General features: G+C 40.5%; 1 protein-coding gene across 1 annotated transcript in view; it reads right to left on the bottom strand.

The window, feature by feature from the left end:
• crybg1a (crystallin beta-gamma domain containing 1a) overlaps positions 1–13290 on the bottom strand; it is a 58838-nt gene that overhangs the window by 8320 nt on the left and 37228 nt on the right. Inside the window, exons 4-16 of the mRNA XM_084742357.1 lie at positions 12095–13230; positions 9107–11460; positions 8749–8803; positions 6461–8148; positions 5170–5208; positions 4948–5066; positions 4627–4804; positions 3957–4096; positions 3349–3475; positions 3212–3247; positions 1566–1726; positions 1347–1473; positions 964–1109 (exon numbers count right to left, since the gene is read on the bottom strand). Of these exons, the coding sequence (XP_084598483.1) occupies positions 964–1109; positions 1347–1473; positions 1566–1726; positions 3212–3247; positions 3349–3475; positions 3957–4096; positions 4627–4804; positions 4948–5066; positions 5170–5208; positions 6461–8148; positions 8749–8803; positions 9107–11460; positions 12095–13230 (6306 nt within the window). The remainder of the gene's footprint in view (positions 1–963; positions 1110–1346; positions 1474–1565; positions 1727–3211; positions 3248–3348; positions 3476–3956; positions 4097–4626; positions 4805–4947; positions 5067–5169; positions 5209–6460; positions 8149–8748; positions 8804–9106; positions 11461–12094; positions 13231–13290) is intronic.

Genomic DNA, 13290 nt, shown 5'->3' with positions numbered 1-13290 from the left:
TTCCATCTGGATTTATGTACTGCTGATCTTCAGACAGAGATAAATGATTCTTGATCAGAGTGTGAGAACGTCTCCAGAACGACCAGAAGCAGACGACTGATGGAACGAGGCTTAAAGGGAAGACGAGCTGCTGAAGACATTATTGAGGCCTGCAAACATCCAGAAACGCCTCAGATTTGCCGGGGAGCACAAACGTCCACCACAACATCTTAGTTCATCATGGGATCCCTTCTGGACTGAATCTGATTGGTCGTGGTTCGTATACCAACAAGATAATGAGCCCAAGCAAACTTCAAAGCCGTGCAGAGACTATTTGACCAAGAAAAAGGAATCTGGAGGACTGGAACTGATGGACTGGCCGAGTCCAAGTCCAGATTTGGAATTTAGTAGATTCAAAGATCGATCGCACAAAAGTTTCATCTAAAGCAAGTCTGTGGGAAACTATCTGGAACTCAGTAACAAAAGAGAAAAGTACATAAAAACAATGCCAGCAAGAATGCAAGCTGTGATCAAGGCCAGTGTTTTGGTTATTATGTTTGAAAAAGACTATTTAGTTGTTTCAGTTTGTTATTTGCCAAATAAATAACAGTAACATTTTTAGTTTTAAACAAGTTTTTGAAAGATTTCTAAAATATTGATGTTTTCTCATTTTTATGACAGGTGGTTGTTAAGGACTGTATATCCTTAATATAAATTAAAGACTCACTCTTCTCATTCATACCATAAGTGTAAATATTTGCCCTTAAGAGCTATCAATTACCTGAATGATCCGTCATAATTCATAATTACATCCTCTAGGGCTGCATGTGTGTTTATGACAGAACACTTAGTCACACCTGAGAGGTTGAGAAGCACACGCCCTTATAAAACCTACAGGGGCGTGGACAACACGGTCAAAATGTTTCTCTCCCTCCCAATGATTTTTAAGGTGCGAGTTCTGGTGTGTTCTTTGCTTTGACTTACACTCCACTCATGACGTCGGCAGACTGAGTTTTGACGCCGTAGCCGATGCCCTCCATGTTGACGACGGGACCCATCAAGTCGATGCTGAGCCCCATGACATCAAAGTGCCGCTCACTGAACAGTTTAACATGCGGGGACGTGAAATCCTTGGGAAGATAATAACACAGTGAAATAATTAGAAGCTGGTTTTTTGGAAAAAAAAAAACTCTTTTATGTTTCCAGTTGATTTCGAATCAACAGGAGCAGAGCTGCACTGTTTAAATGACCCGTCTGAACTGTGGAAGTTCAGAAACACCTCAGTGCCAAAGATGGAAACAAGATGAAACAAGAAATCCTGCAGGTGACCACCTCAGCGTGTCTGTAATACTGCGGGTGATGCTTACTGTGCACACAGGTCGCAGTGACAGCAGCCCGTCCTCAGATCCCCCCCAGTCGCTGCAGTGAGGATACTCCCCCTCCTCCAGGATGTACTGCTGCCCCTCAAAGTCTGCCTCCTGATAGCCTACCCAGCTACAACAGGAAAAAATATTACTGTTACTGTAATCTTATTTGATTTTAAGAAGACTAAATATCTAAATGGTTAGACAGATGATGACACTTACAGACCACCAAGTATCTTTACAGAGCCCACTGTGGACAGTGTCTTCTTCTTCTCATCTGGTTTGTCCGTTTTTTCTTCTTCTGGTTCTTGTTGCAGGTTGTACGTGTCGCTGTCGACCTCTATCCACTCTCCATCAAAGCTGGGCTTCTCGAACACTAAGGCCTGGACGGGAGGAGTTAAAGATGAGCCGTGTGTGTGTGTGTGTGTGTGTGTGTGTGTGTGTGTGTGTGTGTGTGTGTGTGTGTGTGTGTGTGTGTGTGTGTGTGTGTGTGTGATTTCTGTCCTAAGGCAGAATGCCATTCATTCCACCAATGACAGTGTAATATATATTGTAACATATCTCAGATTCTGTCTCAGGCAGGAGCAAACAGCTGCAGGAACACAATAAAGTTTAAGTTTTTGGTTTTTTTATTTCATCTCAAAATTAAATAAACAGCTCTTGGTCTTCATGAACAGGTTTGACACAGTTATGTTACGGCAGCAGTTAATGACTATTTATTATTTTCTCAATGAATCTCCTAATTGTTTAGTCTTTAACATGTTAAAATCGGTGAAAAAAATATTTAAAAAATATATTTACTGTGATATATGACAAAGAAAATTAGAAAATCCTCACATTTGAAAAGCTGAAACCAGAGAATATCTGGCTTTTTTTGCCTGAATGACCAATCAATCAATCAATTATCAGTAAAGTTGTTGATTTATTTTCTATTCTGCCAGCTTGTAAAGCAGGAAGTTGTTGATAAGGAGGGTGTCAAGAATCTGAACATTATGTCTCCGTCACAGTTGTTTTGAATATTGTCTTCAGTGCAGAAGCTGAGAAAGGCTGAACTTTATTTTTTATTACCATTTTAATACCATTATTACCTCGAGTATCTTAAGATAACAAAGCTTGTTCTCTCCTGATGATTCATCTCGAGAAAGCAAAAGGCAGATTTCTCGACATATTCATGAGAAAACGATCACTATTATTAAACTGATGATTTGACATTTTCAGCTCAAATTAGTGGTTATAGTTGTCAAGACGCCATCTGTGCATGTTGGCACCAAATCTTTACATTACAAGTAACAAGTGGAAACAACCTTTGGTTTTCTCATGATGGCTTGAATATCTCAAGATAAGACTGTTCGTTTTCTCGCGATAACTAAGTGATTGACAAGTGATCTTGAGATAATGGCATCAAAAAATAATTGCAAACATGGCTGTTCCCAGCTTCCGTACTTTTTTCAGCTAAAAAAGAAAACCCCTCATAAACAAGTTCCCCCTTTCAACCAAAATATTTACAGGAAGTCATATCACATCTTTTAAACTGTGACATACATGATGGTATTAGTTTTGTGTTTCTGTAAAGCTAAACATTTTAGCGGTACTTCAAATTCCTGCATGAACAAGCTGCGACTTCACGTGAATCTGAGCCACAAACATGAATGAATCATATCTGTTAAACATGCCTCGGCTAAACTTTTATGATTCATGGTACCCGCCCAATATCCACAAGTTGAACCATGGTTTGCCTCTAAACGAGATTCTCAAAGGGCTCGTTAACAAATGTAATGTATAAGACTTGTGTTGACATTTCAGCCTGTGTGTGGTTTCTATAAGGAGCAGATATTGATAAGAGGCAACAAATGTAATGCAGAACAAACCTTGAATTCATTAGGATGCTCCACCCTTATTGCTCCCTGGAAAGAAGAAACACACGTTTGTCAGACTAAGATGAATGTAAAAAAAAAAAAAAGACGGCATAATGCAAAGAAAAACAAAAATAATTCATGTGCCGTACCATCCGGAGGGGTCTCAGAGACCCAACGAAGGGCTCAGGGAAGCCCCAGGCCTCTGGACAGGGATACTCCCCCACCTCCAGCACTCCTACAAAACCCCCAAACCCTGGATCAGTGTACACCAGCCAGCTACAGACACACGGAGACAGAACGAGAAGACAGAGAGGAAAAGAAGAGGAGGTGAGTGGGGAACCCACAGCTACGCCACACGGCACAGTAATGACCGTTTAGTGACCTGTTACATAATAAAGGGAATAAATACATTACTTTCACTCTCTACGTCACGATACATGAAAAATGTTCAGTGCTAAACATCAGTAATCAGCAGCAGTTAAAACTGTCAACCACAAGCTCCAGCCTGCAGGGAGGATTCCTCCTCTGACAGAGAACAGATGAACACTCACTCTTTCCCTTCCAGTCTCCAGACACTTTGCATGTTTGGGAGCTTTAAAGGGATAGTTCATCCCAAAATCAAAAATACTACATTTTACTCTGTCCTGTAGTGCTATTAATCCATCCAGATAGTTTTGGAGATATCGGCCGTACGGACGCCTGTCTGTTAAATGAGAGACACAACGGAGCCTTTGGTAAATGTTCCAGCTGAACTTACACTCCAGAATGGACCTTAATGGAGCCCGTGGTCTGTGGGATCCCATAGGAGCCGATCTCTACGGTGTCGTCACAGTAAGACGACATCCTCCCCATCCCATTCACCTCTGCAAACAGGTCGATGTGGGGTACACTGTAGTCCTGTCAAACACAAAACAAAAGTCTTTAATCAGAAAATTCATATTTACACATGGTACACGCTTTCATTAGAAGTTTTTCATACCTTCTTCTGACACTTTGCTCTGAGTTATTATCATTATTATTTTTCTTTTCTACTATATGTTTTTGTCATTTAACAAAAGAAGCAAGAATAATAAAATAAAATCCAGTCTAAAACTGTCAAGACTATGATTTATATCAGGAATTGTCTTTTGGTATTTAACTGTTTTTGATACTTGATGAGAAGGGCACATTTTGCAAATACCTAATATTTTCATTATCAGTTACCCTGCTTATTATTTTCACGATTAATCGATTCATCATGTGACAAAAATTGTAAAAAATGCTCATCACAGTTTCCCAGATCCCAAAGTGACATCTTCAAATTGCTTCAAACCCAAAGATATAAAACTCAGTTACTGACATAAATGACAAAGAAAACCAGGAAAGCTCACATTTAAGAAGTTGGAGCCGCCGAATGTTTGACATTTCTGTTTAAAAAAAGTACTTACCCTGACTGCCAGTCGGAGAGAACCTATGACCATCGGTGCTGTTGGTATAGACTGACCCATCTGGTCTGTTGTTGTTGGAGTTCCCTCCTCTGCCCACATGTTCACTATGTGCTCTGTGGGACCTTCCTCGAGGGCAATGATCCGACCCTGGAAACCAGGTTTTTCATAGAGGAGCCAGCTAAAGAAAAAGAAAAATATATCTTCATCAATCTGAACCGGTTCCCATTATCATTAGTTTATTGCTGACTGGTAACAGGTTCAAATGCTTATGATCATTAGCATTAAATGCGCAGGGACGTAAAAGTAGCAAAAACCCCTCACCATCCCCTGATGACTCTGACAGAAATGACGGGTGACAGCTTCATTGCAGTCGCATCCTCTACATCAGTGTGGAGTTCAAACGCTTCCCCTCCAAACTGAGCGTGTTCATGTATAATAATCTGGACGAGAAAACAGACATTTTATTAAAATATGTAGCAGCAAACAATGCATTATGAACACAAACCATTATGAAAAAACTAAATAACTAACATGTAAGCATACCTTTCCAGGCCTTTTGTGAAACCCTCTTACCACAGGAATCTGAAAGAAAATGTAATAATTTGATTAGGAATTTAAAAAGAGATCTCAGTTTTCTATCGTAGAGATAAACTTAGTTCAGTAGTTTATTAGCCTCTTCCAAGCCAAATTATTTCAAGATATAGGAAACATTTCATATCACCATCCATCTTGTTCCAAATGTTGTCATTTGAATTTATTTCAAACTGAATGTTATTAAACACAATTGATTATATAAAAGTAGTAGCAGCATTGTTACAGTAACGTAGCTAATTATTTCAACTGTTAAATAATTACTTTCATTTAGCTAATGAGCTTTTAGTTTATCAATTTCTTCTAGCTATCTATTTGAACTATTTATACATTATCATTAGTGCTAAAAGCAACATAACATTTAGCTATTACTTTTGACTAATTCAACCTTTAATACTTAAAGCTAAATTATTGCAACTGTTTATTCATCATTTCGTGCTTTTTAAATATTTTTTCTTTATTTTCACCTACCTAATGATCTGTTACTTTTAGCTAACTACTTTAACAATTTATTCATTAATTTTAGACTTCAAAAGCAATTATTAAAAGGTGGATTTCATAACAACCAACCATCAATACTCAAAACTAACTATTGTTTATCCATGATTTTTAGCTAACTGTGGCCAGGTGTTACATCTAACTCAAAAGGTGGATATATTTCATCAATCAAATTGTAATTTCTGTTTTTATCAAATTAGTTGAGCTACTCTACAATTTTTCCTCATATCTTCTAACAACTGCAGAAGAAGCCAGGAGGGTCTGTTTGGGAATAACTGAAGCAGAATATACATTTTGACTGAAAGAAACCAAAATAATTGTGTTGTAATGACAGGAGAAATGGGTACATGTGATGCACACTGCAGTGTTCACCTAAAAACAACATCTTTTGCATAGTTCTGCTTCATTTGCATGTTGATGCAAATATCTCATAGTGTTGAGCTTTTGCTGATCTTGGCACGATGTCCTGTGCGAAAATTCCAGACTGAGGGCATGCGTCCTGTCTCACCTGTCCACACTTGTAAATGATTCATGTCTGTTGCACCAGCATGACAACAAAAGAACAGGATATAAAACAGACACATCACCGTGGAAATAAAAGTAGGACATATGCTTTGTGTAACATCTTAGTGGGACAAAACACATTCAGGCTTTGGGCTGTTTGTTGCTAAAAACTGGGAGTAATAATTTGTACATAACCTTTGTTTTTATTGAAGCTTTTCATTTGAAATATTGAAATTCCTACCTTAGTCTTAGACGTAGAAAGTCCATTTCGAGAAGTCTTCTGGCTGTAGTTGCTGGTTGGAGGCAGTCCTGCACGGCCCTTCAGGTCCACATTAGCTGGTCCTGCTTTTGAGGCCTGGTCCATCACAGTGCTGTGCTTTGAATTTGTTTCAGTTGTCTCTGTAGATTTGTGGGAGGCCTCAGATTCTCTTTTGTTCTTCTTGAGGTATTTCTCTAAATGATCAGGCAGCTTTATCTCAGCGAAGGAGGGCACAGGAGGAAGAGAGGAGGGGCTGAATGCTGACTCACTGACTGTACCTGTACCACCACCCACAAGCAGGGCTTGATCTGTGCCCTCCTGATCTGCTTCAGCACCACGCAGAGGTGAATCAACAACTTCTTGCTTTCCAACCAAGGGCAGGTCCTGTTGTTGGTTAGATGAAAGTGTGCTATTTGAGGCAGAGGTAGCTTCCGTCTTGCTCTTCCTGGAGGACCGAGGAGAACTCAGTAAGCTCGACAGGATGGATATCCTTCCAAGTCGTGACGCCGGCTTCCCAGGCTCCTCTCCATTGTTTTGTTGTTCTTCTTTTCCTGCGCCACTATTTGTCCCCTCGTTGACTCCATCTTTTCCTTCCTCTTCATTATGTGATTTCATTTGGCCTTTTGCTGTGTTATCTTGCGCCCGTTTCTCCAGAGTGCGTCCTTCCCTGTTAGCTGCTTTGTGTTTAATCACTATACCTGGGGAAAGATCCATGAAACTTTTGCCAGTCTGTCTTAGGCCAAACTTGAATTCCTCTGGATCGAACGTTCTCTCAAAGTGATCCTCCCTGATGGCTGGCATGGGTGGAGATGGGGACTGTTTACGGATGCGCCTCTTCGGAGGTTCTAAGAAAGGAGTGCTGCCCTCCTTGATGCTCCTGATAAAATCATCATAGTCATCAAGCTCAAGAGATTCATCCTCACTGGCTGAGGCTTCCAGCCTTCTTTTATGCTCCTTCTTCTGTTTTGGATGATGTTCCACATCTAACCAGCTTGATGGAGACTCCTTCTTTTGCTTAAGACTTTGAGATGGACTGGTTGGTTTCACTGTAGCTGACGAAGCTGAACTGTCACTGAGTGTTGGCTTTGTGGGCTTTTGCGGCTCACTGAGGTGTATGAGTTTATCTTCTCTTAAGGTCTGCAGTTCCTGTTTCAAACCAGCATCTGTTTTTGCTTTCTCTTTATCATTCTTCTCAGATTCAGTACTATGAAGTGCCTTATCTGGCTTTTCTTTTTGCTCCCCACCACTTTTTTTGCTCGAGACAGTTGGTTCAGACTCTTTCCTGGCATCTTTCTTTGATGCCTCCATCTGCTGATCCTTCTGCTTTGTCACTTTATTTTCAACTTCAACATCCTCTTTAATGAGGTTTCTCTGTTCCTGTTTCTTGCTGGTCTTACTCACTGCTTTTTCACTTGTCTTTTCAGGTAATTTGGAATCTTCTTTTGTCTTTAGAGATTCTTTTGTTACAATCTTTGGTTCCTGGTCTAGATTAGCATTTGGACCCTTGGATTTTATTGATTTGTTTTTCTTTGGTTTTGTAATGTCCTTGTCTTGATCTATAACGACTGTGGGCTTCTGTTCTTGCTGGATACTTTCTTCACTTGTAGCATCTGTAACTGCACTCTCATTCACCAAACTCTTCACTGATGAATCCTTTGTTTCAGTCTCTTCTTTAGCACCTTCAGTCCTCTCAGCTGTAGCACTTAAAGGTTTTTGACTCTCCTTCACAATGGCAGTGTGTTTGTCCTGATTTGGTTCTTGATCCCTGATCTCCTCATCTTTGGTTAGAAGCTCTTTGGTCTCTTTTTTATTCTTCTCAGTACCACTAAGTACTTGAACAACAGTGGGCTTGTCTTTTTGCTCTCCGCCACTGTTTTTGCTAGATTTTACGAAGATCGGTTCAGACTCTTTCTTGGCATCTTTCTCTGATGCCGTCATCTGCTGATCCTTCTGCTTTGTCACTTTATTTTCAACTTCAACAACCTCTTTAATGAGGTTTTTCTGTATCTTATCAGTCTTACTAGCTACTTTTTCAGTTGTGGAAATACTTGTCTTTTCAAGTAATTTGGTATCTTCTTTTGTCTTTAGAGATTCTTTTGTTACAGTCTTTGGTTCCTGTTTGTTTTTTATTGATTTGTTTTTCTCTGGTTTGGTAATATTTTCATCTTGGTCGTGTTGGATTTCAGCTTCACTCTTAGCGTCCGTGACTGCAGTGTCTTTGACCAAATTCTTTATTGATGAATGCTTGGTTTCAGCCTTTTCTTTAGTACCTTCAGCACTCTGAGTTTTAGTGCTTGAGGCTTTTGTCTCTTGAGTTTGACTCTCCTTTGCAACAGCAGCGTGTGTGTCCTCCTGATTATCCCTGACCTCCTCATCTTTGGCGTCTTGATTGTTTTTCTCAGCATCAGTACTCTTAAGTATTTTATCTGGAACAGTGGGTTTGTCTTTTTGTTTTGCATCTGTTACAAAAACTGGTTCTGACTCTTTCTTGGCATCTGTCTTTGATGCCTTCATCTTCTGATCCCTCTGCTTTGTCACTTTATTTTCAACTTCAACGCCCTTTTTAAAGAGGCGTTTCTGCTCCTGTTTCTTGTCAGTGTTACTAGCTACTTTTTCAGTTGTGGAAACACTTGACTTTTCAGGTAATTTGGTATCTTCTTTACTCTTTAGAAATTCTTTTGTTACAGTCTTTGGTTCCTCTTGTAGGTCAGCATTTGGACGTTTGGATTTTACTGATTTGTTTTTCTCTGGTTTTGTAATGTCTCCAACAATTATGGACTTGTGGTCTTGCTGGCAACTTATTTCACTTTTATTTTTAACTGTTGTCTCATTCAACAGACTCGTTATTGGTGAATCCTTGGTTTCTTTAGTTTCTTCAGCCCTCTGGGTTTTAGTTAGTTCTTGTGTTGTATTTGTTGGTAAAACCTGGCTTTCTGTCTTCTCTGGAGCTTTTTCTGTTTTTGTTTGCTGTTCTGCGCTAGCATTTGGACATTTGGACATTTCTGCTGATATATCAGCATTCTTCTCAGTTTTGTCAGTGTCCTCATCTTGGTCTTTAGCCGTGGTTGTCTGGTCCTTGCGACTTCTAACATCAGTCTCATTTGAAATCTCATTTGGTAAATTCTTGCCAAATGTCCTTGTTTGACTTTCTTCTTTAGCATCTTCAGCACTCTGAGTTTTGGTGCTTGAGGTTTTTAGTTCTGGAGTGGGACTCTTCTTTACAATGTCAGTGTGTGTGTCCTCCTGATTTGATTCATTATCCCTGACCTCATCATCTTTGGTTAGAAGTTCTTTGTGTTCTTGTTCATTTTTCACTGTCTTCATCTGTTCATCTGTTTCCTTATCAACATTTTCTGCATTTTCTTTTATGAGAATCTCATGCTCCTGATTTGTAATGACCGCATTGGCTGTATTTTCATGAAGTGCACTTTTTGCGTGCTCTGTCTCCGTCTTCTTCTCTTCTAAGGCAACTGTTACTTCCATCTGTGGTTCCTCCTCTGACTCAGGCTGTAAACATTTCTCCTCTGAGGATAGACGTATTGGTTTCTCTGGTTTTGTAATGCCTTTCTCTGCCTCATCTTCAGTAGTTATACCCTTGAGCTCCGTTTTGCAACCGTTCTGTGAGTCAGTGCTGTCCACCGCCGCTGCGTCATTCAGCCTTTCATTCAGTTTCGAGTCTTTCTCCCGTCTTTCAGATTCTCCTGCCAATAAAAGAAGCTCTTTGTCCAGCTGATTTTCAACATTCTTGGGCAATTCACAAACAGTCACAGTCTCTGTTTGAGTGGCCAAAGCCTCTACTGGTTTTCTGCCAATCTCCTCTTTACTTTTCTCCCCTACCTCAACATCTTTAACTAAATCTTTGCTGAATTTGGGCAATCTATCTTTTTCAATGATATTCGTAGGTTGGTCCTTCAAAACCTCATTTTGCTGCTCTTTACTAGCCACGTTGGAATTTACTGAAACAGGGACTGAAGTGGCTGAAAGTACATCTTTCGGCTCAGCAGCATGACATTCGTTAGAAGCGACCTTAGTTGTTTTCTTAAGGGAAACACTGCCAGGCACAACACGCTCCTCATCAGAGTGGGACATTATGTCACAGTGAATGCTGTCAACCAAAACAGGTTTGGCTGACATATCAGTTACATCCTCATGAGCTGGTGTTGTGTCCTGAGCCAACACGGCAGGTTCTGGCTCTGTAAGGCCTTTCTCCTGGATCAAACCTGGCTTTATTTTACTTATTAGTTGGGTTGTCTCTAAAATGTCTTTCTCAACTTTTATTTGTTGTTTGGTCTCATGCTGTCCTCCCTGACTATCAGCCTCAGTTTTATTAACATCGGTAACTGGTGGCTCAGATGGACTTGCGTTGACAACCTCGGTGCTAGGCAACGCTTCAGCTCCTGTGTCTGTGACCGCTGTAACTTTTGCTTGAGTATTACTAACTGCATCATTGTTTTGAATTGGTTGAATTTTTGAATTCTCTTCAGTTGTATGACTAGTTATGCTCCCCTCTGATTCCTTTGTTTGTTTTTCTTTCAGTTTGATTTCACCGGCACCGGACTGATTGTTTGTGAGGGTTAGTGTGTGTTTTTCTTTCTCTGTTGACAGAGACTTGCTGGCACTGTCCTTCGCTTGATCTGCTATTACATCTGTCTCTGTGGTGGTTTTCTGATTCGTGTCCCCCTGTTTAGATGTAGATGTGCTTGGAGTATTCTCAGATGCTGAATTTTTTCTGGATTTTGCTTTGTTGGAGCTTCTCTGATCTCTCGTAGGAAGCTTGCTTCCAGGTGATAACGGATCGGATGAATCCTTTACTGGACTTTTGCTCTGTTTGATGTTGTCGCTTTGTTTGGAGAGCCTCAACGAAACCCCCTTCTCTTGCTTTGTCGGCGGTGGAGAGACACAGGAGATGGGTGTTTCACTCTCTTTATGGGTACCAGCTTTTTTAGAGAGAAGTTTGGATGGTCTTGTTGAAAGCATGCTCCCTGCTGGAAACACACAAATACACACACACACACACACACACACACACACACAGTTTTAATACAAAAAAACCTTAAATGATAAAATGCCTTCATTACACTTATTTGCTTTGTTGCTGAGTTAGATGACAAGATCAATGTCACTCCTATATCTGAGTGCTAAATATGAAGCCAGAGCCAGAAGCCAGTTAGCTTAGTTTATAATGTAGCTTGTAATTTGTTTAATCCGTACAAAAAACAAGCGTCAATACAACATGTTGTGGTTTTATGGGGGGCTAATTGGGAGACTATTTCTTGGACAGGTTTTTGTCCAGATCAAACACACATTAAACACACAAACCATGTTAATTAGTCAGCTAGCCAGGCTAGCTGGTTACCCCCAGTTGAAGTGCTAAGTGACAAGCATGCTCTTGACAGTAGCTACATATTTACTGCACAGATAAGACAGTGATATAAATCTTCTAACTCTCAGCAAAAATAAAAAATAATAATATAATAATAATTTCCCAAAATATTAAATTATTCCTTTGACATAAAAACAATTTTAAACCTCAAAGTGAGCTGCATCTAAGAAAATGATGATGATTCCAACGGTTTTGTTATAATGACTTATAATGTTGTGATCATATTGTCTTACCTTTCTTTGGACCTTCAGAGAGCGGGGGTGGTGTCTCACTACCAGGTCTCTCAGCAGGAGTTACTTCTTGTTGCTCTGGACTGGACTTTTGGATTCTTTTGGGTCTGTCTGAGTCTGTCTGACTGGATGTCAGTTTTTTAGAGTTGGTGCCACTTGTGTCAGTGATCTCATTGTTCTTCTTTCTTGTTGGAGATGAAACGGGCAACCGACTGCTTGATACCAAAGAGGTGTTATTCTCAACATTGTTCTGCCCTTGTTTTTTGAAATCTGGGCTCTCCCTGTCAGCTGATTTTTCCCTTTTAATACTACTCTCCTCGTACTCTTTCTCCACACCATTTACCAGATTTTTAGAATCGCTGTCCTCGTCTGACTTTTCTTTCATTTGCTTTGTTACCGTCTTGTGTGCCATTTTTGTGGGAGCAATGTCTCCTGTTGGAGTTTTCCCTCCCTTTGCCTCTTCAAAACTTGGCTTCTTGCCAGCTTTGGTTGCAGTCACCGGAGATTTCAAAGATTCTTTGCTTCTGGGTTGTTTCTGCAGTTTGGAAGTGACCCCTGACCCAGAGGCATCAGTCAATGGTGTTTTATCTGGTGTCACTGGTGATGTCACTTCAGCATCTGATGTTGACCTCTTGGGGATTTTAGACTTTGAACCTGTCGCACCTGAGGGACCACTGGCACTTGGGTCTTTTAATGCTGGTAACATAGAAGCTGTTTTATCATTTCCACGTTCCCTCTGTGGTGGCACATCACTCGAAGTTCCCACTTTTGTGCTCTCTGTGGAGGCCTTCTCCTTTGTTGTAACATTTCTGTTCTTGCTGCCAGCTGCAAAGGATGGGGTCTTTGCTCCACTTGCTGCGGCATGTCGACTCTCTGATGCTGATTTAACCCCTCGTTTAGAGGCAGCAGCTTGGTTAGTCCCTTGGCCTCTTACCCCAGTCCCGACCGCTGGTGACTTTGCTCTGTACATGTCCGAGGCTGCAGAGGTATCATCAAAGTCAGAGGCCTCAGAGTCTGTTTTTTCTTTAACTAGGGGTTCAGGAGTATTTGTGTCAGAGTGTGTAGTCTCGTCTGTTGTTGGAAGTGGCTCAAGGTTGGCCTCCGTGAGTTCCACATTATTGCTTTGGAGGTTTGGCAGCCTGAAGGAAGAGAGAAACATTAACAGAAATGTTTTAGAGTAACCTTAATAACCACAGACA

Source organism: Lutjanus erythropterus, chromosome 18 (assembly GCF_056507025.1).
Source record: "Lutjanus erythropterus isolate fLutEry1 chromosome 18, fLutEry1.hap2, whole genome shotgun sequence".
Lineage (NCBI taxonomy): Eukaryota > Metazoa > Chordata > Actinopteri > Lutjaniformes > Lutjanidae > Lutjanus > Lutjanus erythropterus.
Note: the sequence above shows the minus strand (reverse complement) of the source record. Positions and strands in the feature narration are given on the sequence as shown.